Source organism: Balaenoptera musculus, chromosome 17, assembly GCF_009873245.2.
Source record: "Balaenoptera musculus isolate JJ_BM4_2016_0621 chromosome 17, mBalMus1.pri.v3, whole genome shotgun sequence".
Taxonomy (NCBI): Eukaryota; Metazoa; Chordata; class Mammalia; order Artiodactyla; family Balaenopteridae; genus Balaenoptera; species Balaenoptera musculus.
In genome coordinates this window covers 647322-672560 of record NC_045801.1, presented here as the reverse complement: position 1 = coordinate 672560, position 25239 = coordinate 647322, and the positions used below count along the sequence as shown (strand labels likewise).

At 57.8% G+C, this 25239-nt stretch overlaps 2 protein-coding genes across 2 annotated transcripts; both read left to right on the top strand.

Moving 5' to 3' along the window:
- The first annotated feature begins 1122 nt into the window (after positions 1-1122).
- On the top strand, positions 1123-21326 carry SPATC1 (spermatogenesis and centriole associated 1). Its single transcript, XM_036830614.1, has 6 exons — positions 1123-1333; positions 11681-12019; positions 12164-12403; positions 12533-13048; positions 13158-13297; positions 20997-21326. The coding sequence occupies exons 1-6, from the start codon at positions 1123-1125 to the stop codon at positions 21324-21326; spliced, it is 1776 nt and encodes a 591-aa protein (XP_036686509.1).
- A 1814-nt stretch (positions 21327-23140) lies between these two features.
- On the top strand, positions 23141-25152 carry LOC118883770 (sphingomyelin phosphodiesterase 5-like). Its single transcript, XM_036830912.1, is given in 5 exon segments — positions 23141-23366; positions 23497-23713; positions 23715-24073; positions 24076-24339; positions 24342-25152. Coding segments are annotated over 5 exon segments (1299 nt in total). The 3' UTR covers positions 24575-25152.
- Positions 25153-25239: the final 87 nt, after the last annotated feature.

The following is a 25239-nucleotide window of genomic DNA, read 5'->3' as shown; positions in this document are numbered from 1 at the left end:
GAAGGTGAGGGCAGGCCCCCCATTGTGAGGTCCAGGTAGAATGCTCGACTCAGACTGGCCCCAGCCCTGGCTGATCTTCGACTCCATCCTCACCCCCACCCTCCTGCCAGGAGGGTGCCCTCTGCCTTATACCAGGACGTCACCACCCTCTCCTGTTCAAGAGCAGATGCCCGCAGAGCCAGTGGAGGTCACAAGGACATGGCCTCACTCAACTCCCAAGGTCAGGCCTGCGAATTTCTCTGTGTAGACGGCTCTAAAAAGGGGGCGTGCAATAAGGACTCAGAGATATGAGTTCTCGGAACCTGATGAGGAATGCAGTCTTGGGTTCTTGAAAGACTACAGTCAGGAAAATTCAAGAAGCCAGAGAATAGTGGGCACAGAGGGGGCACCGCTGGGGAATTTGGAATAGGGGAACCTGAGTCATCAGAAATGGAAACTCCAAGCTATAGGGAGCCGATTGCTTAGACAAGGGAGCCCCTGGGCCAGCAGCCAGAGAAAGGCTCTGAGCACCTGGGGTCAGAAGAAGGCATAGCCCAGTGTCCCGCTGTCCAAGATGTTAGTCCCCAGGAGAAGGCTGACAGCTAAATCCAGGTGTGCCCAAGATCCCAAGGAAAGGGCACCCTCTCCAGGAAGGCAGGTGATGACCCTTCAATCAGCAGATGTTCACTGGTTACCTACCTACACGGCACCCGGCCCTTTGCTGGATGCTGGCGAGTCGCACAATCCTTGCCCGGGATGTGAAGTGAGTGAAACAGCGCTAGAGAGCTAACTGCACAGAGCCAGGTAAGTGCTGTGATGGAGGACACGCCTGCGGGGAAGCCTAGAGGGCAGCGGTTGGGAAGCTCCACAGAGGAAAGCCGGCTGGACAGAGAAGGGGTGGGAATGTTCCAGGCTGAAGCAGGGCCTGCGCTCAGGCCTGGAGGCACGGAGAGCTGAGCCTGGTAGAGCAGAGAGGCCTGGAGGAGGTGCAGCCTCTGACCTCACAATACCCAGGCCCACGGGCCAGCCTTGCAACTTGCAAACTCTGGTGCCCTCTTCCAGCCCGGGCAAGGCCCCGGGCCCTGGGCAGCCTCCAGGTGCAGCGCCCTGCTGAGGGCCGCACCCTTCCCGCTGCCCTGGGGCATGTCTCTACTCACCAATTATGAGGGGCTTCGGCATCAGATCGAGAGGCTGGTGCGGGAAAACGAGGAACTGAAGAAGCTGGTGTGGCTCATTCGGGAGAATCACGAGCTCAAGTCGGCGATCAAGATGCAGGCGGGTGGCCTGGGCATCAGCGGGTTCAGCAGCAGGCTGGGCGAGGCAGCGACCGGCCCTCCTCAACACCAGGGTAACTGCAAGAGGCCTGAGTTCAAGAAAAGCGGGGAGGGAAGGGTGAGACTGCACCCGAGAGGAGAGACTCTGTGCTGGGGTCTCGGGAAATCGTGGAGAGAAGGGCGGAGATAGCAACAAACACCGGGTGAGGGGAGGGCGAGGACATAGGACAACCAGGATAAAAGGACAAAACTAGGCACCAGCCCCATTCACCTGATGGCAGGAGTCCCTGCCCACCCACGCACGCCTCCCCTCAGGTGAACTTCCAAGCAGCTCCACAGACTGAGAATTTCCCAGCCCTGGAATCCAAAGGTGCTGCCCCACTGGACCCAATACGGCACCCATCCTCAGCTTCCCCCCCATCCCCCCCTCAGCACCCTCAGCCCCCTGCCCCGTCCCTCTCCACTCAGAGGTGGCCAGAAGGCAATTGACCGCCGGAGTCTAGAAACCAAGGAGAGAAACCAGGACTGAAGCTTGAGGTTTGAAATCATTAGTGTGTGACAGCCCTGGGGCTGGAGAGGAGGTATGGGGCAGGGTGAGACAGAAGAGTGGGCAAAGAAGTTAGAGGCGTTCACACAGAAGCTGGCCAGGACCAGCGCTCCCCAAGCCACCACATTCTGGCACAGAACTCCAGGGAGTACAAGAGTCCTAAAATCAAACCTGACCTTCCAGGTTGTTACAAAGGTTTATTTGTCAGGTAAGCAGATAGAACATAATTTAACAGTTCGTTAGCTTGACTGATAACTTTTAACTGACATTTCATATGTAAGCCTCCACTTGTGCTCTTGGCCAGGGTGAACCTGGGAGAAGGAAATTCAGTCTTGGAGAAGAGAACAAGTTGTACTTTGGACAAACTGACTCTAAGACGTTCTCACGACATCCACCTGGAGCATCCAGGAGGCAGTGGAGGTATGAGCCTGAGGCTCAAAGGAGAGGTCAGGGCTAGAGAGAAAAGATCGAAGAGTCATTGATAACTGAAGCCGCAGGAAGGGTGAGACGATCTGGAAAGAGAGAGGAACAGTGAGAAGAGACTGGGGACAAGTCCTGAGTCAAGACAGGTAGAGAAGCTGGCAAAGGGGCACTCAGAGAGACAAGGGACACCTCAAAAGTGTAATGTCACAGAAGCCGAGGCAGCTTCGAAGGGGACAGAGTGTCAGCAAAATAAAGGCTGCCTGAGAGGTCGAGCAAGCAAAGTGCTAATGACCTGGCGTTAGTAACCTTGGCTAGAGCAGCTTCAACCCGACTGTAAGTAGGAAAGGCCCGCGGAGTGAGGTGAAGAGTGAGTGAGAAAATGGAGAGAATAGATGGCTGACACTTCGTTCATGAAGTAGGGCTTGGAGGGGGGCACTAGCTGGAGAGGAGCTTGGCATCCAGAGCTGCTTTTCCTGATGGCAGAGACCTGAATTTATTTCTATGGAAAGGGAAGATACGAAAGAGAAAAGGAATACTTTATAGAGCAGAGGCTGCCTTGACTGAAGGAAGAACATCTCCTCCACTGTCTGGGAAAGGAAGGAGGAAGGAAGGGTGAGTGAGAATGCCAGGTGGGAAGCTAAAAAAACTCCAGAACCATGGCTTCAGTTTTCTCTGGAAAAACGTCATGCTCTGAGAGTCAGGGTGGAGAGAAAAAGATGGGGAAAGTCTGAAATAGAGTGAAGATGGCAGGAGGAACTGAGAGGGGAACCGGGGAGGTGTGTAACGGGCCCAAATGAAGCCGGCACGTGTGGACCATGAAGGCAGCAGCCACCAACCGTCTCCAGCAGCATTTGGCTGGCGGGGGTGGGGACCGACATGGGGAAGGCAGGCAGGGGGAGCGAAGGGCCAGTCAGCAAGAGCCTGGGCACATCGAAGAAGGAAGCGGACGCCAGCCGGGCTGTCACATGAGAGGAAAATACAGAGGCCAGCGCACCAGAGATCTGGAGAGGCTGGCAGTGATGGCAGACGGCACCCCTCTGTGGTCAGAGCGGGTGACCTGCGCGGCAGGAAATCAGCAAACATTGGCTGTTGGCTGGATTCATTTCACCGGGGAGAAAGGCCATGAGGTTCAGGCGCTGGCCCTGTGAACACGGCAGGTGGCAGGTGGAGCCAGGATGGCTTAGGGCTGTAGGGCCTCCTCTTCCTGAGGGCTCAGGGACTCACTCGGGCCGGGCCGGGAAGTCTCGCAGACGGAAGATGCGTGGGGAGTCGGGGCAGCTGGGGCAGAGAGGAAAGGAGGGCTGCGCTGAGGGCTCAAGCCACTAAAACAGGGACCGCCCCCCACGCTGGCTCCTCCCTGCAGAGGCGGCCAGGCTGGGAAAGGCTGTCAGGGCAGGTGGGCAGCAGGGCTTCTGTTGCCCTTTCTGCTGGGCACCCTCCCCCGCTGCCCCCTCCTTCCTCACCGAAGCCCACCCCCCTCCCAGGCCGCCAGCCCTGCTGCCCGCTCTGTCTCCTCTCGGGGGCTGCAGGCTGGTGGAAGCTTCCTTAGGCGGGGAGCAGCCTTCTTCCTCTTTTCCGAAGGGCTTTTGCCAGCCCTGCGCCTCACCGCCTCCCTCCCCCTCCCCCCAATCCCAGAGCCTTCATTACCCCAGGGTCTGTTACCCCATCAGGGCCTCCTTCCTCCCCTCAGGAACTGTCCCCGCCTCAGGACCCATCCTCCCCCAAGTCCCAACCCCACCCCGGACCCTACACCCCACCCCAGGGATTGACCCTAAGCCCCCTGGATCCATCCCTCGTGGGACCCCAGCCCTCCCTCAGGACTTGCCTTCCTCTTAGGACCCTGCTCCCCCCTCAGAACGCACCCCCCCGGGGACCCCATCCCCCCTCAAGACGCACCTTCCTTTTGGGACCCCTGTCCACCCTCAGAACCCACCCCCTCACAACCCTCCCCCCTCAGGACCCCATCCCGCCCTGCCTTTCTTTTTCTTTTAAGACCCTTGTCCCCCGTCGGAACCCGCCCCCATTACCCCCTCAGCACCCACCTTCCTTTTGGGACCTCTGTCCCCCCTCAGAACCCGCCCCCACCTCAGGGCCAGTCCCCTCCTCAGGACCTGTCACCATCCCCCCTCTCTTTCTCACCTCCCGCCGCCCCAGACCTCTTGGAACCCTGGGATCTAGCGGCCTTTGCTCACCGGTCTCTCCTCCTCGAGCCCGGCCTTAAGCAACACCTTCCCGCCCAGACCCTCAGGCCCCGCCCCTCAGGGCAGCCCCGTTACGCTAGCTCCGCCCCTTGAGCGGCGCCGCAACTCTGGCCCCGCCCCTACGCTCGGGCTCCGCCCCGTCAGGGCCCTTCCTGGCGCCCCGCCTCCTCCGACCGCCAGGTTCGACCCCCGCCACATTGACTGTCCCTCGCCTTCGTCCGCGCGTGGACCGAGGGGTTTCGGTGGCCGGGCCGCCCTTGCCCGGGTGTGGGCCCGGCCTGTCCCTCGCGGGGCCGACGTCCTCGCGGAGGGAGGGTTCCGAGGCCGGAGGGGCCACGGGCGGTGGGCAGGCCCGGGAGGGACCGCTGGGGAGGCTCTGCAGCCCGGAGCCCGAGGGCCGGCCAGGGAGAAGGCGCGAGGGCGCGGCCGAGTGCAGGACAGTGTGGCGGCCACGTCCTGACCGACGCGACGAGGGGCGGGAGACCAGAGTGGGGCCCCTCCAGAGTCCCGCCCTCGGCCTCTGCGGGAAGGATGGAGCTGCCCCTGTGAGGAGCAGGCGGGAGGAAATCACAAGTTCACTTAAACGGTTAAAACATTGTAAACTGCATTTGTAGATCTAAGACATTTGCTTTTCTTTTTAGCTTCAATAGTCTGATGTAACAAACAAACCTTCCTGGACCCAAATAATTCTTATGCATAAAGTAAACATATAGGGCTTCCCTGGTGGCGCAGTGGTTAAGAATCCCCCTGCCAATGCAGGGGACACGGGTTCGAGCCCTGGTCCGGAAAGATCGCACATGCCGTGGAGCAACTAAGCCGGTGCGCCACAACTACTGAGCCTGCGCTCTAGAGCCTGTGAGCCACAACTACTGAAGCCCGCGCGCCTAGAGTCCATGCTCCACAAGAGAAGCCACCACACGGAAGAGTGGCCCCCACTCACTGCAACTAGCGGAAGCCCACGCGCAGCAACGAAGACCCAACGCAGCCAAAAAAATAATTAATTAATTATTTTAAAAAGCTAAAAAAAACCCATATAGATGCAGTGAATCTAAGTTCTCTTTTAAGTTTCTAATACTGTATGTAGTAAAGTATGTAGGAACATTTCAACTCATAAATCTAAATCAGCAAAATATAAATTATAAGGTTAAAATAATCACTTGCACATTTTGCATTACAATACAAAGCTATAGGACTGAAATCTCTTAAACCGAGGCTCGACCTGGAGCTCCTGTTGGCTCAGAACACTCCTGTTCATGAGAATTCCCTGGAGGTCCAGTGGTTGGGCTGTGGCTCGCGGGCTCTAGAGCGCAGGCTCAGTAGTTGTGGCGAACGTGCTTAGTTGCTCCGTGTCACGTGGGATCTTCCCGGACCAGGGCTCAAACCTGTGTCCCCTTCATTGGCAGATGGATTCTTAACCACTGCACCACCAGGGAAGCCCTGAATCTCTTTTTAATTAACAACTTTATTAAGATATAATTCAAATACCATAAATTCGCTCCTTTAAAGTGTACAATTTTATGTTTTTTGGTATATTCACAGATATGTACAAACACCACCGCAATCAATTTTAGAACTCTTTCATCACCCCCAAAACAAACCCTCTAGCAATCACACTCCTACTGCCCAACCCTCCTCAACTCTAAGCAACCACTAATTTACTTTCTATTTTTATGTATTCATTTGTTCTGGACAGTCCATATAATTGGATTCATATATAAGTGGCTTTTGTGGCTGGCTTCTTTCATTTAGCATAATGTCTTCAAGGTTTATCCATGCTGTAGATGAGTCAGTGCGTGTACGCGGGATGTGGGGAAGGTTGTTTTTATGGCTGAATAATATTCTGTTAACAGATTACCACATTTTGTTTATCCATTCATTGGTTCTTGGACTTTTGTTTCCTCCTTTCAGCTATTATGAATAATGATGCCATAAGCATTCATGTATCAGTTTTTGTGTGGATGTATGTTTCTATTTCTCTTGACTACATATCTAGGAGAGGAAGTGCTGCATCATATGCTAACTCTATGTTTACCTGTTTGAGGAGCTGCCAGATTGTTTTCCAGTGGGGCTACACAACTTTACGCTGCCACCGGCAACGTATGAGCATTCCAATTTCTCCACATCCTTGCCAATACTTATTTTTTTATTTTATTTTATTAGCGCATGATTGCTTTACAATGTTGGTTAGTTTCTGCTGTAGAACAAAGTGAATCAGCTATATATATAAATATATCCCCTCCCTCTTGAGCCTCCCTCCCACCCCTTGCCAATACTTGTTAAGCTGACTTTTTGATTATAGCCATCCTAGTGGGTGTGAAGTGGTATATCATTGTGGTGTTGATTTGTATTTCCCTGATGACTAATGAGGCTGAGCAAATTTTCATGTGTTTTTTGGACATTTGTATATCATCTTTGAGAAATGTATGTTCAGACCTTTGGTCCATTTTTTTTTTTTAATTTATTTTTGGCTGCGTTGGGTCATCGCTGCTGTGCACAGGCTTTCTCTAGTTGCAGCGAGCGGGGGTTACTCTTCATTGGGGTACATGGGCTTCTCATTGCAGTGGCTTCTCTTGTTGTGGAGCACGAGCTCTAGGCACTCAAGCTTCATTAGTTGTGGCTCGTGGGCTCTATAGCGCAGGCTCAGTAGTTGTGGCCCACGTGCTTAGTTGCTCCATGGCATGTGGGATCTTCCCAGACCAGGGCTCGAACCTGTGTCCCCTGCATTGGCAGGTGGATTCTTAACCACTGCGCCACCAAGGAAGTCCCTGGTCCATTTTTTAATTGGACTATTTGTCTTTTTTTTATTATTGAGTTGTAAGAGTTCTTTATATATTCTGGATATAAGTCCCTCATCAAATATATGATTTGCAAATATTTTCTCCCATTCTGTCTTTTCATTTTCTTGATAGTGTCCTTTGAAACACAGAAACTTTTAATTTTGATGAAATCCAACTTATTGTTTCTTTTGTTGCTCATGGTTTTGATGTCATATCTAAGAATCCACTGCTAAATCCAAGGTCATGGAGATTTATCCCTATGTTTTCTTCTAAGAATTTTATAGTTTTAGCTCTTACATTTTGGCCTTTGATCTGTTTAGTTAACTTTTGTATAAGGTGTGAGGTAAGGATTCAATTTCATTCTTTTGCATGTGGATACCCAGTAGTCTCAGCACAATTTTTTAAAAAGGTTACTCTTTCCCCATTGAGTTTTCTTGGCACCCTTGTCGAAAATCAGTTGACTGTAAATACATGAGTTTGTTTCTGGACTCCCTATTCTAGTCCATCGGTCTGTCTGTCTCTCCTTATCCCAGTGCCAAACAGTCTTGATTACTGTCGCTTTGTGGTAAGTATTGAAATCTGAAAGTTAGTTCTCCAACTTTCTTCTTTTTCTTTTCTTGCTTTTTTTTAAATTGAAGTATAGTTGATTTTCAGTGTTGTGTTAATTTCTGGTGTACACTTTGGTGAGAGTTTTCTTTCTTCTTTTTCAATATTGCTTTGGCAATTCTGGGTCCCTTGCAATTCTCTACGAATTTTAGGATTGGCTTGCCAGTTTCTACAAAGATGCCAGCTTGGATTCTGATAGGGAGTTCACTGAATCTGTAGATCACTAGGGGAGTATTGCCATCTTCACAATATTAAGTCTTCCAATCCATAAACACAGGATGTTTTTCCATTTATTTAGATCTTCTTTCATTTCTTTCAACAATGCTTATAGTTTTCAGAGCATAAGTTTTGCATATCTTTTGTTAAATTTATTCCTAAATATTTTACTCTTTTTGATGCTATTAATTTCATTTTTAGATTGTTCATTGCAAGTGTATGGAAATACAATTGATTTTTGTAGACCCCGCCGATGAATCTTGCACTCTTTGTATTCTAAGGACCACGCAACTCCTTCAGATAGTTACCTGTTACCTGATTGAGTTTTGGATCTCACATGGCTGTCTCAGTGGTCACAGTTTATAAGGTCATTCTATGGATAATCCTATACTGACCTTTTTTAATCATCAAGTTTTATCTGTGCTCATATATACATCATGTTCTTCATATTTATTGAACACTTTCTGTGGCCCAAGTACTGTTCTAGGCACTGGGAAACAGCAGCAAACAGACAAAGCCCTGCCCTCACGGAGCTTCCATTCTAATTGAGGGAAACAGGACAAACCAATAAGTCAATGGAGAGTATCTTGGAGAGAGATAAGTGCTAAGGAGGAAATAGTCCAGAAGAAGGGGAAGGAACAGGTGGGGTGAAGGAAACTGGTGATTTGGGATGGAAGAGCTCATTGAAGAGGTCACAACTGAAAGGACGGGTGGAAGTACGCGACCAGCTGTGCACACGGGAAGAATGTTCCAGGCAGAAGGAACAGCAACGCAAAGACAGAGGCAAGAGCGTGCTGGAGCATTTGAGGAACAGCAAGGAGGTCCGAGGGGCTGAAGCAGAAGGTGCCAGGGGGAGACCAGGAGGACAAAGACAGAGAGATGACGAGCCAGGCCACGGGGGACACGGAACAGCCTAGCGCTCAGAATGAGACGGTGAGCTAGCTGGTGGGCATTTTAACCAGAGGGGGACATTTTAACTGGAACAGTCTGGCTGATGTTTGAGGGGAAAGGCCAGAAACAGGCGGCAAGCCAGGGGGCTCCTGCAATAATCCAGGCAGGGTAATGTTGGTATGCACCGGAGTTGGGGGGAGCACACGTGCTGAATTCTGGATATACGTACTTGAAGGTGTTGCAGACGGATGGGATGCTCGGGGCTCCTGAAAGAGAAGTGTTGAGGCTGCACCATTTGAGGCCTGAGCCACTGAAAGAGCAAAGATGTCGGCTGCCGGCACGCCAGGGCGGCAGAGTCCCCAGCAGAGCCCCGGGAAGAAGGGGGTCAGGCCGCTGGGATGTGAGTCGGAGCACAGCCAGAGAGGGAGCAGGCTGCGCCGGTCCTGAGCGTCTGAGCTGCATCAGCTCCTGAGAAGAAGCAGACACTAGGTGGGCCTTGGGGCTGCCCCCAGGGCCAGAGGATGTGGACCCAGAAGCACCTGGAGGAAGCCGGGTGACCGGGAACCTGGATGCCAAACCAAGACGGGATTTCAACAGGGAGGAACGTCCCACCGCGTGGACACCACCCACCACCTGTGAGAAGAGCCCCGTGGAGCGCGCGCTGGGTTCTGCAACGCGGGGTCACCGGCCCCTCGACCGGTGTTTAGGTGGAGGGACAGAGGAGGAGAAAATGGCCTGAGATGGTGAGCTGGTACAACGCCCAGGGACGTCTTCGAGGGACACTGAGGACACCAGTGGAGGTGGGGACATCAGTGAGATGGAAACCAGATCCCCTGGGTCTCAGAGACCATGAACACCTGGCCATGCAGGGACCGTCTTCTCTCCCAAGTCCTGAAGACGCTGCCCGAGTGGTCCTTTCCCATGTCATCCGGACCCTAGGCTCCGCCAAGAGGAGACAGGCTGAGAAGGACAAACGGCCCGGGCGGCTCTCCGTGCCCCGTCGCCCCTCTGTGCCACGCCGGCTGCTCCTTGCCTCATGCTGTTCCTCTCCGTGGGACACTTCCCTTTGGGCCACAGGCTTCACTGTCTCTTCAATCCAAGCAAAAATCCAAAAAAGCCAAAGTAAGAAATCATACAAGACTGGTTGATTTGATTCTGAAATTTTAAGTTATTTGTTTGGGAAAAAATAACGAAACTTAAAACAAAAATAAATGGCAGGACATCCTGGCACACACTGTGCAGGGCAGCATCAGTGTAACAAGTCCCGGACTTCTCAGGGAATGTCAGATGTTTCTGAGGGGCCTTAACGTGGATAGATTCAGCAGTGTGCATTAAGAACCTCTAAAATGTCTGTTTTCGGGGGGAAAGATAATAAAGATTTATATAGTAGAATTTTTGTCACTGGGAAAACTGGAAACAATTGATTCGCCCAACAGCTGAAATAGGCTCAATAAACAATGGCACGTGCACAAGACGGACACCACCGCAGCCACAAGAAGCGCTGTTTTCCAAGAACAGTGATGCTGCAGGTAGCCATGGTGCAGGCCCAGTACGAAGAGGCGGGGCACCTAAGGACACGGGCAACATACACAGTCACCACACGTGTGTGCGTGGCCTGGGAGCTAGGAATGGATTTTACCTTTTTAAACAGCTGAGAGAAAATCAAAAGGAGAGTGCTATTTCACGACATGCACTAAGTCCATGAAATTCAAATATCAGCATCCATAAGTAAAGTTTTGTCGCCAAGCATCCACGTGTATTTGTTTCCGTGCTGTCTGCGGCTGTTTTGGAGCCGTGACAGCAGAGCGGAGCAGCTGCAGCAGAGGCCGGATGGCCAGGAAAGCTGGAGCTCTTTTCACCAGCTCTTTACAGTGGGGTTCGCCAGCCCCTGAGCAACATAAACACGTGGAGAAAGTCTTCAAGCCTTCGCGGAGCTTTGCTATGTGACGGACGGTGGGATAACAGGACCACCAGTGGTTTTCATCTTTTCTGACTTTTCTGTATTTCCATTCTTTCCCTATAATAAGCGTGTACTGCTTTTATTTTTTTTTTAATGTGGACGTTTTCAATCAAACTGCACACTCACAGAAACCTTTCCTGCACCCTCCCTAGGGGCCTTCTCCCCCAAACAGCGGTCACTCGGTCATCCGAGGGCAGTCTCCTCAGGAACCCAAGGGCACACGGGCTCCCAGGCCCCACGCAGGGGAGAAGCAACACCCCCTCCTGCGCCTGCATCCCCGGCGACAGGCAGGCAGGGGCGCTGTACCGGGGCCGGGCACACCCTGGGCTCCACAGGAGGCTCCCAGCAGCTTTGAGCTCTGGCCTCCCTGAGGGTCCGCCACGTGGTGAGGCTCGGCTGTCCCCAAGAGGACGGCAGTCAGGAGGCCCGGGCCCACTCCCCCACCACCTGGGAACAGAGGGGTCCACTTGGCGACCTACGTGTTGCAGACCCTCCTCTCCTCAGCGAGGGGTCAGCGGCTCAAGGCAGTGGGCTTGTCTGAGGGACAGGCAGCGTGGAAGGTCCTGGTGGCTGGGGGGCCGGCGTTTACAGAGGCGATCCTGGGAGGGACTGGGCTCCCTCGGAGGACAGGGATGAGGGGCCAGACCCTCACGTGGGGTCCGCTGAGCAGCCCCACAGACGCCCGCCTAGAGGTGAGGCTCAGAGAGAGTCAGTCAGCTCATCAGAGGCGCATGGGCATCTCGGTCCAGGCCCTGCCACGGTGCGGAGAGAGCCTGGGGTCTCAGTGCTTTCTCTGTGTCCCCCAGGTGTCTTCCTGCCCCCGTCCCCGGCAGCAGCAAACGAACCCATCCTGGAAGAAGTGGGGATTGTGGCTCTGGCGCCCCTGGCCGACGTGCTAAACAGCCCGCAGCCCAGCCCCGCGGCAGGCCCCGTCGTGAGCGCCCTGATGGGCCCTCTCAACACGCTGCTGCCCGGCCCGGGGCCCACCTCACAGAGCGGCCCACTCACCAGCCTCCTGACTGGCCCCCCGAGCAGCCACATGGCCAGCCCCGTGGCAGTGCCCCTGGCGGGCACACCGGCCAGCTCCCTGGGCCTGCCCTCCACTGGCCCCCTGAATCCAAGCAGCCACCTGGCCAGCCCCGTGGCAGTGCCCCTGGCGGGCACACCGGCCAGCTCCGTGGGCCTGCCCTCGACTGGCCCCCTGAATCCAAGCAGCCACCTGGCCAGCCCCGTGGCAGTGCCCCTGGCGGGCACACCGGCCAACTCCCTGGGCCTGCCCTCGACTGGCTCCCTGGCTCCAAGTAGCCCCCTTACGGCCCCTATAACAGGCTCGGTGGTCCTCTCTCTGAGCAGCCCCCTGCTCCCCTCCACGGCTGCTCCCCTAGGTGTCTCTCAGAACCTTCCGGCCAATCCCATGAGCAATCTGGTGCTGTCGGAGGCCCCAAGGGTGTGGCTGGCAGAGCCGCTCCAAGGATGCCCCTCTGGATCCCATCCCTCAGCGGGTGGGGGACCTGCTGCCACCGCCGAAGGTGACCGGTGCAGGGGGGAGGGCCAGCGGGGGGCCCAGGGGGAGGGGGTTCCTGCCAGGCTAGTAGGCCCTGGCCCTGCCTCGCTCTAATCCTCCTCCTCTCCTTTCTGCCCCTCCCCCACATCGCTAGTCCCACCCTCCGCTGAGCACCCCCAGCCCGCCCAGGAGCCGGAGCCCCTCAGCATGACATCTGTGGGTGCGCCCATCCAGACCTCCACGCCCGTCGGTCCCACGGGCACACCCGGCCCCGCGACAGCCTTCTCCTATGGCACCCCAGACGCCCGGACACAGCCTGGTGGCCCCCAGGGACAAGCGGTCTCTGCCTCTGTCCCTGCCTCGGCCACCTCCCACAGCATCACCGTCCTCGCCTCTGCCCCCACTCCCACCCCCCAAGCTGCCACCAGCTACAGGCCCTCAAGCACCCCGCACCCCTCCGCCCGCACGCACCGCTCCCCGACCCGGCCCTCGCCGACCCTCCACTGCCCTGCACACAACCCCCACTCCCCGCCTCGAGTCTCATCGTCCCCGGCTTCAGTCAACGACACCCGGGCTCCACGCGTGGCAGAGCCGTTTCGGAAAGGCATCCTGGAGTTGGAGCGGAAGCTAGGCCCCCGGAAGAGCGGCAAGCTCCCTGACAGCTCCCGAGGTCAGCACGAGTCTGGGGTCTCCTCGGCTGCCCTTGGAGACCTCCCAGGCACCCCCTGGGCTGCTGACCACGGTCACTGACCACTCCCTCCACCCCTTGTTGTCCCCAGAGCCGAAGCAGCTGGCCTGGGAGAGGCTGGTGGGGGAGATCGCCTTCCAGCTGGACCGCAGGATCCTGTCCAGCATCTTCCCTGAGCGTGTCCGGCTCTACGGCTTCACGGTCTCCAACATTCCGGAGAAGATCATCCAGGTGTGTTGTGCCTATCTGCCACTCACCGCCTGAGGGCCTGCCCCGCCACCTGCAGGGATGGGGACGGCCTTCTGGGGGCCCCTGCACTCCCGCTAGGCAGAGTGCATCAGAATCTGCGGGCACCCTGGGACGGAGGAAGCACCGCGCTCAGTCCAAGTGGCCAGCAGGTGTCCACGGCACCTGGCAGCAGGAGTCTGTGGTCCCAGCCACACGGGCGGCCTTCCCAGAGGGCAGAGCAGCAGAGGGGCCCCAGCACTGCCAGGCCTGTGAGCTCCCACTTTGCCACTGCAATGGCCTCGGGTCTGCCAGGCCCCGCTCCCACGGGCCCTCCCCAGACTGGCAGAGCTGACGCCTTATGCTTCTCCCTCGCCCTGTCCAAGTCCTCAAGTGTCACTGGGGGGCGCAGGGGAGGCAGGTCTCAGAGCCTCTGAGCAGCTGGCCACCAGGTGGCCGGGGTCTTCAGGCCGGGCTCGTTCCGTGTTCCCAGCATGCCGTCCACTGAGCCCGCTCCCACTGAGGGACACGGAGGGCGGTGTTTCCCAAACACGCTTGGGCGCGTCTCCTCGCCACCACGTGTAGGAGGCACGGAGGAGTGGGATCCGTCGGGGGGCTTGGGCTGCGCGGGGGCAGGATGAGCTGGGGCGCGCCCTTCCCCACCGACACGCCCACTCGGGTCGAGCGGGGGAGGGGGGACAGGGGGCGGGCGACTGCGCCCTGGCCCTTCAGCCGTTTACTCTTCCCTCACGAAGTAGCCCTCGGTGCTCCCGGCCCCTTCCTCTCTGGCCGTCCTTATCCGTGGATAGACTGTGGCTCTGGGTCTGTGAGTGGGCAGGAGTCACGTCCAGTTACAGTGGGCTCATATGTGTCCCGGTTTGAGCTTGCCTTCTCCTTTTGTTAAGGTGTCCTTTGGTTAGGTTTTTAATTTTAATGAGACCGAAATTATCCACCTTTTTTATCCACCTTTTCCTTTTTTCTTCTTCTTCTTTTTTTTGGCCGCGCCACGCGGCATGCAGAATCTTAGTTTCCCGACTAGGGATGGAACCCGCGTCCCCTGCAGTGGAAGCGCGGAGTCTTAACCACTGGACCGCCAGGGAAGTCCCACGTTTTCCTTTTTTGTTTGTACTCTTCGAGTCCCATTTAAGGCTGGAGCTGCCAGCCCCGCCTCGGTCCCCTCTCCCAGTCCCACGAGTGTGGGCTCCAGGTCTGCAGGTCTGGCCCTGCCCAGGTGACAGTGTCCTAATCCTGGGAGGCCCAGGGAGCCTGGGCGTCTCTCCTTCCAGGTCGTCATCGCTCCTCTTGGCCCTTCGCTCTTCAATATGAATTTTAGGATCAGTCTGTCAAGTTCCAAGAAAAACCTAATTCAAATTTTTAGTTTTTCATTGGTTTATAGGTTGAACTGGGGAAGTTTCCCATCTTTGCCACGTTGGCTATCCCTGTGTTGCTCGTGTCAGCGGGGCCAACTTTGGCCATGTTGGGTTTTACGACCCTTGACTCTTATCCTGGACCACCGCCACCACTGCTGTGCCATGAGTGCAGCCTGGCAGCGGCTATTTAAAAATTGGCAGATGACGCGGGAGAAGCACAATATTTATGTCTCTGAAATGCATCCGATATCTAGTTGGCAAAGACTACACTTAATCATAAGTGAAGGTCTAGTTGCCCACATAGAAGTTAGACATCAAACTGTGGCGAGAGGTTTCTGGTTGTTTGAAACTGCTGTTTATTCGGAGGATAAGACACACCTTCCGGGAGGGCGTGGGCTGTGCAAGCCCTCCCCTTCCACGCTGCTCTTCCCCTTGCCTGCGAGTTACTGCTTAGGCCGGAGAATTTAAGCCATGGAACTAAATGGCGACTCTTTAGAGAAGAGGCAGGAAAAGGAAGCAGAATGTACGTAAGGCAAATTTTTTGGTATTTAAGGAGGTCGAGGAGCTTGGTGCCCCTGAGCCTGTGCTTCAGCCTTCACCTTGGCAGCCTCTGGGGAGCTGGCGGTTCTCACCACAACACTCATCTGGTCATTCTGCCCATCGGCCACCGTCACCAATTCCACAGCCTCTGGCCCCACTCACCTTCCATCCAGCAATGATCAGAGCTGCCAGGATCATACACTTGCTGCCCTTGTTCCCAGGAAGCTGCACCATTGCAGCCCACCCGCACAGAAGTTGTCTTCAGGATACCCCCCGGCTGGCTTTCTGTAGGGCCCACTGCAGGTTGACTGAGGTCTGGTCCCACCTGAGGATCCTAAAGATGCTTCCTGGTCTCGAGCCATCCTGCCTACTTGGCTGGATCATCTGTTGATTCCTATCTGCATTTAATTCCACTTTGCCCAGCCTTTTACTTCCCTTCATCAAGACATCTTGTTTATTTCTCTGCACATTGAACTCCAATGTTGGTGGTTGCTAGAACCCCTAAATTCTACCTAGATTCACCAAACCAGGTGAAACCTGGTGTCGTCCAACTGGGGTCCTTTGCTTCCCGAATGCCGTACAGCTTTAACGCTGAAAACTGTAATGGAGCCCGATATTCAATAGGGACTCGCTGACTTTTTGCATAGAACGTGGCTATCTACTTTTTTGTAAGTTCGCAGACAGTTATGCCACCTTTTAAGCCCAACTGAAAGTTACCCCAGTGCTCATGCCTGTCAGTTCTACCCAAACACAAAGCTCTGCTCCATGGGAGATGCTCTGGCTCCCTTCCTTTCTGCACCCTTGTCCTAGGAGACCCTGAGTCCAGCTGCATCAGTGTGAGGGTGACTGAGGGTGGTACCTCAGTCCTGCCCATGGTCCCCCCCGGATGCTCTCTGGAGTCCAACTCATTAGCCTGCCCAGAACATTTTTGATTTCTGTGTAATGATTTGTTATTTAGCTACCTTGCCAAACCCCCTCGCTAGTTCTGATAGCCTGCATATCATTTTGGCTTTCCTCTGTAGACAATCATATCATATAGCACTTAAAAAAATTTTCTTTTTATTTTAGCCGCGCTGGGTCTTAGTTGCGGCACGCGGGATCTTTTAGTTGTGGCATGTGGACTTCTTAGTTGCGGCATGTGGACTTCTTAGTTGCGGCATTCGAACTCAGTTGCGGCATGCATGCAGGATCTAGTTCCCCGGCCAGGGATCAAACCCGGGCCCCCTGCATTGGGAGCTCAGAGTCTTACCCACTGGACCATCAGGGAAGTCCCATATAGCACTTTTTAAAAGCAGATCGTAAGACAACCTCATCTTGTTTCTGACTTGATTACAAACACACACTTCTAGTCTTCCGGTTAAGTATGATGTGTGTTCCAGGCTTTTTGCCAGATCTTCTTTCGACAAATCAGTCAGAGTCCTTGGTTGCACATAACAGAATCCACACAAGCTGATATAAGCAGAAAGGGGTTTATTATAAATGTTTAAGTTTTCAGACAGGCTCCAGGAAGGACACTAAATTGGGCTTGCCTGCTACACAGCCAGTAAAAATGCCAGCACAGCAAGGGAGTCTCCTAGTGAACACGCCATTGTCATGCTGCCCCAGGAACAGCATGCAGACACCTAGTCGGATGCCTGCAGTTTGCTACAGCTGCCCCGAAGAACCAGTGCCACAGCCAGTGCACTCTCCAGAGAGCCCAGTCCCCTGCATGCACTGTCTCCTCCAGGAGACAAGGTCCACCCACCTGCACTTGCTGGGCAGAAACCCAGGTCAGAGGGGTACCTAAGCCACAGGGGAGTCTGGGATAGGTGATGTTTAGCGTCCAGCCTCTTAGAGTTCAGGAAGGTGCTGGAACGCACTAGGACAGAAGCCAGGTGAGCCACATTCAGCATCTGCCACATCAGGTGACGAAGTTCCCTCTTCCTCCTTTGTTCAGAGTTGGGTTTTTTCTTACTCATGAACAAATACTGATTTTTTTAGAATGCTGTTTCTCTCTCTCACTGAGATGATCACACAGTTTTCTTCCCCCTCCCTTTTCTGGTAACATATTGATACACACGAGAAGATGCTCCGCTCATAAACCACGCCGCATCCCTGTGTTTATAAATGCGCTGGGCTGCTCTGTTTGCTGTTTATGACTTCTGCAGCTTCGCTGCTTTTTTAGAGATCGTGCCAAGTTTCTGTGACAGAAATACATGGCTTCAATAAGCCAGAGGTTTATCTCTCCACAGGGGTGTCGGGCCCTGCTGACCGGCCCCTCGCACACGTCAGGGTCCCCAGGGTCCCCGCGTCCCGGGACTCGGCCTGGGGGGTGGTGCTCGAAGTCCGAGGCTTAGTGACGTCAGGTCCCCCTGCAGGATGGTGGGACACATGGTGGTCTCAGCTGGGCATTTCATTACCTAAAAGAAGGGGGAGGCGGTGCCCTGTTCAGCGGAGGGTGTGGGCTCTGCTCGTCCTGTTGGTCCTTCAGACTGTGTTTCCTCACCTCTGCTCTTTATTATTTCTTTCCTTCTCCTTCCTTTAGCTTTGCTTTATTTTTCTTTCTTGGGTTGAGCTCTTAAATCATTTTATTTTACATCTCTTTTGTTTCTACATTTGGGATAAGGAAGTTCCTTCTAGTCAGGGAGATATTCAAAATATTCAGCAACCGGTACCAGGGGAGCACCAGCCAGCGTGGATCCTGTTCCAGGGTCCAGGCAGAGCGGGAGGCTTCTGTTGTTTAAGGCTGGTTGGGAAAAGCCACAGCCTCCTGGCAGCCCCGGCTATGTCCGCCAAGGCTCCAGCCTGACTCTGGTGGCACTCTGGCTGCAGCCCTGCAGGCTAGAGGGGTGGGTGTGGGGCCGTTCAGGTCTGAATATCTCACGAACTGCATTGCATTTCCTCTCTAACCCCTGAGTCAGTCAGGACCACCATCTGAGGGGCGTTTGGCTGCATGTGAGTGTTGGCTTCTAACACACCTGCCCTGTGTTTGGAGAATGAGGGCCGTGCCACACTGATTCTCTGACATTTGCCACCATTTCCCCTTTCACTGAGCACATGGTCGATGCTGCGTGTGGTCCAGGATGGAAAGACTGCGTGACGAGCACGTGTGCTGGGTCTCGCAGGTGTGAGTCTCTGTGCCTCCCCCCGCCCCCGCCCCCCACCGTATCCCCTCCAACACCAGGTCCTGCGGCTTCGCGCTGTAAAGATTCTTCCCATCCACTCTGATTTTCTCCACGTCCACATCCACATCTACGTTCTCTTCTCCTCCACTCCTACCCCGTGGTCCAAACTGCTGTCACCTTAACTGGTCCACAGCTAGCCTTGTTGCTCCACCTATTCAGGCCTGGCTAGTGTCAAGCATTCGGAATATGCCAAGCAGGCACCAGACACAGGCTCTGCCCTCGGGGAGCTCACTCTCCCCCTCGGAGGCCTTCAGTCAACAAGAAAAGCCGTCAGGAGCTCTGCGTCTCCTTCTTCTCCCCACCCAGACCTGGGCTCACCGGGGCCAACTTCACCGCCCTGGGCGCCCCTCCTTCCCTACTCCTACGCCTGTAGACGTGACCCCCGTGCAGCAGAGCTGACCGGCCCGGGTGCTGTGCTCGAAGCCCCCGGAGACGTTTCCTTTGTCCTCACAGCAGCGCTGTCGGGCGGTGCTGTGCTTCCTGCAGTCCCAGCGGGGAACACGAGGCTCACACTCAGGGTGGTGGCGGCCGTTGAACCCGACTCTCCCCGGGGGCCCTGCTCTGCACCCGGCGTCCTGGCACCTTCCATGCCATGCATGCTGCTCCTCAGCCTGGAAGTTTCTTCCCTCCATTGTCCTTGTCCTTCAGGCCTTGGTCCAGCGACCTCTCCCTCCAGGACCCCCTCCCCAGTGGCAGTGCTCACAGTACCATCCCTCTCCTGGGCCGCGTCCTCACTGTAAACTCTGAGGGCCTTTTGCTCACACGTGAACCGGGAGGGCTCGGAGGAGATGTGCAGAGTGAGGATGGATGGACGGAACCCTTCACCCTCTCTTGCCGACTTCTGTCCATTCCCTGCCAGCGGTCAGCATGATCGCTTAAAACCACAAAGCCCACCAGGCGTCTCTGGCCCTTTCGGACAGGGCACTCCGCTCGCCCACCCACCCCAGCCCCGTGCTCTGCTCAGGCCTGCAGCTTCTCAGGGGAAGCCTGAGGGGACTGGGGCCGGGGACCCACACCCGCTGCTCCCGTGCTGTGGGGGTGCTCGTCCTGCTCTTCCCCCCTCCCTCCCCCTTGTCGCCCTCCACTCTCACGGGGTCACTTCCTGGGGGCAGCCCTGGCCTTGTCTCTCAGCATAAATGTGCCCCCGTCGGACCCCTGCTCACATCTTAAGCTCCATGTGCCCAGCCTGGCACACAGCAGGAGCCCAGCCACGGCCGGGGGTGAGCAGGTGACGGCTGTTGATGCCCCCGCGGGGGCCAAGGCTTAACGCTCTCCACCGGTTTGCTCCCTGGGTCGCCCTGGTGTGAGCAGCCGTGGGTCCGCTTGCTCACCCACAGATGCTGGCTGAGCTCCTGCAGTCTGTCCCACCGGGGCCTGGAAACAGGCAAATGGAAGAAGAAGACTCAGGTGCCCAGGTCAGGAAGACAGGCCTGTCCTAGTGTCACCAGACAGCAAAGGTGCTGAGCCTAGGGCTCGGGGTGCCCCTGCCAGAGGTCAGGGCTCACTTCAGCTGAGCCCAAGCATCAGCCTGGTGCTCTGCTCACATGACCATCCAGGGAGCAGACAGGGCGGCCTTCCTGGAGAAGGCGATGTCTGAGCAGGCTGTCCCGGCATCCCTAGCAGGTTGGGAGCCAGCCTGGTGGACGTCTAGGGAACTGCGGGAAGAGGGTGAGCAGGGCCAGATCCGGGCCTTGCGGGTGCGCCCTGGCCCTGGGAGTTGGAGCAGTGGAAACTGCAGGGGGGCTTTAGCGGGGAAAGACCCTGTCCCACTACGTACACTTCAGACCTTCGTTTTGCAGGCCTGGGGGCAGCGGTACCAGTGACAGATACCTAATTTGCAGGACCCAGTGCACACAAAAACACAGGGCTCCTTGTTCAAAATTATGAAGAACTTCAAGATGGCTACAGCAGAGACTAAGCTGAGAGCCCCAGAAGGCAGTGGAGGGAGGGACTGGGAAGAGGGATTGACGCTGCAGGATGCAGCGGGGAGGTCACAGGTGATGAAGACGTAGGCAAAGACAACCCGGTTGCTGGCAGACCCCGGGTCCAGGCGCTGGGAGCCGGCACCCGGTGGCAGCAGACCCCCAGCGCTGGGACTCAGGGCCCTGGCTCTGGGCCTGGGGTCGTCGGTGCAGCATGAGGGGTGGGAAGGGACTCCCGCAGGGGGGTGTGCAGGCCACGGGGTGCTGAGGAGGCAGCCTGGGGTGCTGGGACGGGGGGCCCGGAGGAAAGACTGAGAGGAAGCAGGGCAGGACCCAGGAGGCGGCGGTGTCTTCTGGGTCGGGCAACCCTGGGGGCTTTGGGAGGCCCCCTCATCTTTCGTCACCCCCAGCCATGCTCTCTGTCCCCAGTTCCTTGTGGCCCCCACTCAGTCCGAATCCCTGGTGGTGGATGGAGCAGGTGATGGGGTGTCTGGAACCTCTCTGCTCAGGCTCAGCCCACAGGGCTCCCCTCACTCTAGAGCCCACAGGCGTCTCTCTCAGGGCCTCCAGGACACCTCCCTTGAGGACACTCCCTCTGATGGCGATCCTCCCACAACCACGCCCCTGGGCCTCCATCGCCCCTCACCGGCCTGCCTGCTTCTGTGCTGCGGTGGGGCGGGAGGGTCCCTGACGGCTGCTGTCCCCTCAGGCCTCCCTGAAGCCCAGCGACCACAAGCTGGACGAGGAGCTGTGCCAGACCCTCACACAGCGCTACACGAGCATCATGAACCGGCTGCAGAGCCTGGGCTACAACGGGCGGGTGCACCCGGCACTGACCGAGCAGCTGGTGAACGCCTACGGCATCCTGCGGGAGCGGCCCGAGCTGGCTGCGTCCGAGGGCGGCTCCTACACCGTGGATTTCCTGCAGCGTGTGCTGGTGGAGACCGTGCACCCCAGCATGCTCACTGACGCACTGCTGCTGCTCTCCTGCCTCAGCCAGCTGGCGCACGACGACGGCAAGCCCATGTTCATCTGGTGACGCTGGCTCGCCGTGGCCCGCACCTGGGCGCACAGCCATTAAAGCTCACCTCGGACGCTGGCCTCTGGGCCTGCGCTGGTACTCCTGGGTGGTGCTGCCTCCTCTGGGGGGCTCGCCAGCGCCCCCTCCCCAGCTCCCCTTCAGTCCTGCCTGCCCTGTGTGTTCATGCCCCTTCCGGGGCCCCTGGAGAGAGCCCCAAGACCAAAGCTCAGCAGCTGTCTTACCAAGGGGGATGTTCCAAAGGCCCCAAAGCTGGCCTGGCAGTGGGAGCACAGGAGCCCCTGAGACCTGGAGGGGGAAGAGCAGGAAGCAGGAAGGAGCCGAGCTGGCGGGGAAGGGTCGTGGGTGTGCCAGCAGGCCTGGTGATGAGCATGGAACTGAGGCCTGGGCACAGAGCAGGAGGCAGAGGCGGGGTCAAGAGAAGGATGTGGGCCTGGGAGCTCCTCCCTCTGCACGAGGCAGCGACAAGGAGGGTGCGGACAAGTGTTTCTGGAACCTCACTGAGGGCAGGAGGACATTAAAGGGAGGGGAGCCAGGAGGAACCTGGGCACCGGGCAGCCCAGGGAGACGGGGTCCCTGCCAAAGGCACCCGCAGGAAGGGACCGGACTGGGAGAGGCAGAGCTGGCGAGGGCAGATCCCACCTACTGCAGGGGCAGAGCTGAGGAGCACAGGCCGGATGGAAAACCGAACAGAGCAGGGGAGAGCTGGAGTGGGGGTGGGGTGGGATGGGATACCTGGAGGTGACCTGTAGACTCGGAGGGGGAAGCGCTCGTGGAGAGCGCGGGATGCAGAGGGGTGTAGGCCAGGATGCTTGTCCCTTCAGGACGTGCATGAGGAGAGGAGAGCAGTGTGGGGCAGAGCAGAGGGCCTGCCTGAAGAAGGGGAGGAGGTGGTGGGGATGCGGACCCCAGCCAAGGAGGCTCTGGAAGCACCGCTGCCTGCCAGCCTGAGGACCGCAAGTGAACAGAGGAGCCCCTGGGTCTGGGTTCAAACAGGGGAATCATGTCAGCAACCAGCAAGGGGTGCAGAGGAGAGGGGGTGTAGGGCGTGCTGGGGTGCTCTGGCCCCAGAGCTCCCTGCCTTCTTGCTCCCCTCACTCCCAGGCCTGCTACTTCAGGAGATGAAGCCAGACCCCTGGGAAAGGCAGGGAAGGCCTCTGCGTACAGATATGTTAGAGAGCTATACATACAGACCTTCTAGCTCTGTCTGCTGAGAAGGCTTAGCAATACGACAAACCCGTAGCAACGAGCACACCCAGCACCAGATCTTGATTTGTAAAGGGGATCAGGGATTTCTGGAAAACTGGGGGCTGGCGGGGGAGAGCAGAAGCCCCTTCTCCTCCATGTCTGTAGGTGTGAAGGGCAGCCCTGGCCCAAACTTCAGGGCAATTTAAGAGACAACCTTAAGAGCTCTAGGAACTGGTTCACAGCTCGAATTAGGAAGGTGGAGGGCAGGGCAGCGCCTGAGCAAGTGCGAGGCAGCTCGGTCCTGGGATGCAACAGAGCGGGTTCAAGAGGGATCCGCCGATGGGGAGCTGGCTTCCACCTGGCTCGCGTGCCCCAGTGGCCCGGCCTGCTGCGCAGAGCCGAACCAACGGCCCTTCCCCCAGATTGGAAGCTTCTTGGGGAAGGGTCACAGAGCCGCCTCCACTGTGGGCTCTGCCGGGCGCTGAGCCGGTGGCTGGTTAGGCCTCTCCGAGTCCGCCCCTTCCTCGGACTGGGGGAAGCAGGTCGGGGTTGGGTAGATCCCGCAGTCTGGGCAGCGGGAGCGCCGGGGCCATTTCACTCTGACTTGCGGGAGGAGGGAGAGGCGGATGCAGCGCGCAGCGCGCTCCACTCCCTGTCGTTGCGCCGGCCCTCAACAAAAAGTGTCGCCCTCCACTTGGTGTGGGCTGCACCCAGAAGTTGCTTCCATCGGGAGGGTCTGGGGGTTCTCCCAGCGGCTTTCAGAGGAGGGCGAGGCGAGAAGGATCTGGGGCGGGACCAGGGTCTCTTTCGCTTTCCCTTTTGTTCTCCAACCGCCGCCGAGATTCCGCGCGGGTGAGGAGAGGGCGGCTTCCCGGGTGGCTCCGCCTGTGCCCATACCCCCACGCTCGCGGGGGCTCAGCGCCTTGCCGGCTCCGCGCACAAGTTGTGCCACGTGGCCTTGACCCCTGTGACTCCCCTGCAGCTCCCGGGCACGCACGAACGAGTCGACTCGCACGCTGGAAGCCAGTGAGTCGTCGGAGAGACTTGCTACCAAGAGCCCCGCGCGCCACGCCACCCCCGCCCGACTGGCCCCCGACGCCCTGCGCCCTACGGCCCTCGCCCTTCCCGCACCCTGTGCTGCACGCTCTCCCCGGCCTGGCCCGCGCGCTACTTTTCCCGGCCTACTGGGCCCTGGACCAGCTGCTGGGCGCCGGCCGCACGCCCAAGCGACCAGATCTGGCCGAGCGCCGCAGCGGGCGCCGGAGCGGCTCTGCTGCTGCTGCTTCTTGTCGGCCCGCCTCTGGCGCTGCCGGACCTTCTGCTCTGGCTGCTGCTGCAAGCCTGGCGCCGTCCCTTCTGCTACCAGCCCCCTCCGCAGTGCGGGGCGCCCCCCACGCCCTGGCGCCCCCCAACTGAGCCCGCGCGCAGCTTCAGCTTCTTCAGCGCCAACCTGTGCCTGCTCCCCGACGGGCTGGCGCGCTTCAGCAACTTGCCGCACAGCCAGCGGCGGGCCGAGACCGTGGGCGCCGTGCTGCTCGCCGGCCTGCGGCATTCGCCCTATGGGCTACCGGCTGCGGTTCGCCAGTGCAGGGGATGCCGTGCGGGGTGCTGATAGGCGCCATGCCAGCGAGTCTGGACTTCACGTGCCTGCAGGAGCTGTTCGATCTTCGCGCAGAGCGACGCCTGGTGAGCCGCCTGGCACCCAATCTGGGCCCGGTGTCGTACGACGTGGGCGCATTCGGCCTGCAGCCCGGGCTGCACCTGAAGCTGCTGGGCAGCGGGCTGTTGCTGGCCTCGCGCTACCCGCTGCTACGCGCAGCCTTGCCGGCCTTCCTCACGCACGTCGCGAGGATGCGCTGGCCTCCAAGGGACTACTTTCTGCACAGGTGCCCGCCCAACGGCCGCGGCTCTGCGGCTCCCGGGAGGGGGCGGGGCATGGGGTCGAACGCGCGAAGATCCCCAAGCGCAGCTGGGCATCCCGGACGGGCGCCGCATCGTGGGCTTCCTGCACTGCATGCATTTGCCTGCGCCGAGCAGTGAGCCCGACTGGCTGCTCGTAGGCTCGTGGGCGGGCCGCCCCCTCTCACTCTTTCTGCGCAGAGTCCCAACCCTTGTCTGCGCCTCCCCTCCCCCCACCGTTTATTCACTGCCCCAGGCGCCGCCAGTCCCTTCGAGTGCCGGTGGGCTCACAGATCGGGACCGGGCGGGGCGGGGGAAGGTGCGGGCGCAGCTGGGTGTCCAGGAGGCAGAATGGCACCTCGGACTGAGCCTTCCTTCCCTCCCCGTCGCTCCCCTCCAACCCACCCCGCCCCGCAGAGGACGGGCTCCTGCGCCGCAAACAGCTGACGCTGTTGCTGGACTGGGCCGAGCGGTCCGAGGTTGAGAGCCGCCAAAGTGACGAGGCCGTGGCCTTCAGTGTGCGCCTGGGTGACCTAAACTTCGACACCTGCTCGCTTAGCTGAGAAGAGGCTGCAGCGGGGGGGGCGGGCGGCCCCGCCCACCGAGCGCCGGCCTCTCCGCAGACCACGCGCAGGAGCCGGCGCACCAGCTGTTCAGCCGCTTCCGGGACCCCTGCCGGCTGGGGACGCGCCGGGGCTGGGGGCGGGCGGACCTAGGGCGGGCTCGCGGGCCGAGGCTCCCACTGATACCGCCCTTGCCCGCCCTCCCCAGGAACGCGGCTGAGCACCTCCAATCTCCGCCACTCCGTGGCCTGCTCCGCGGAGAT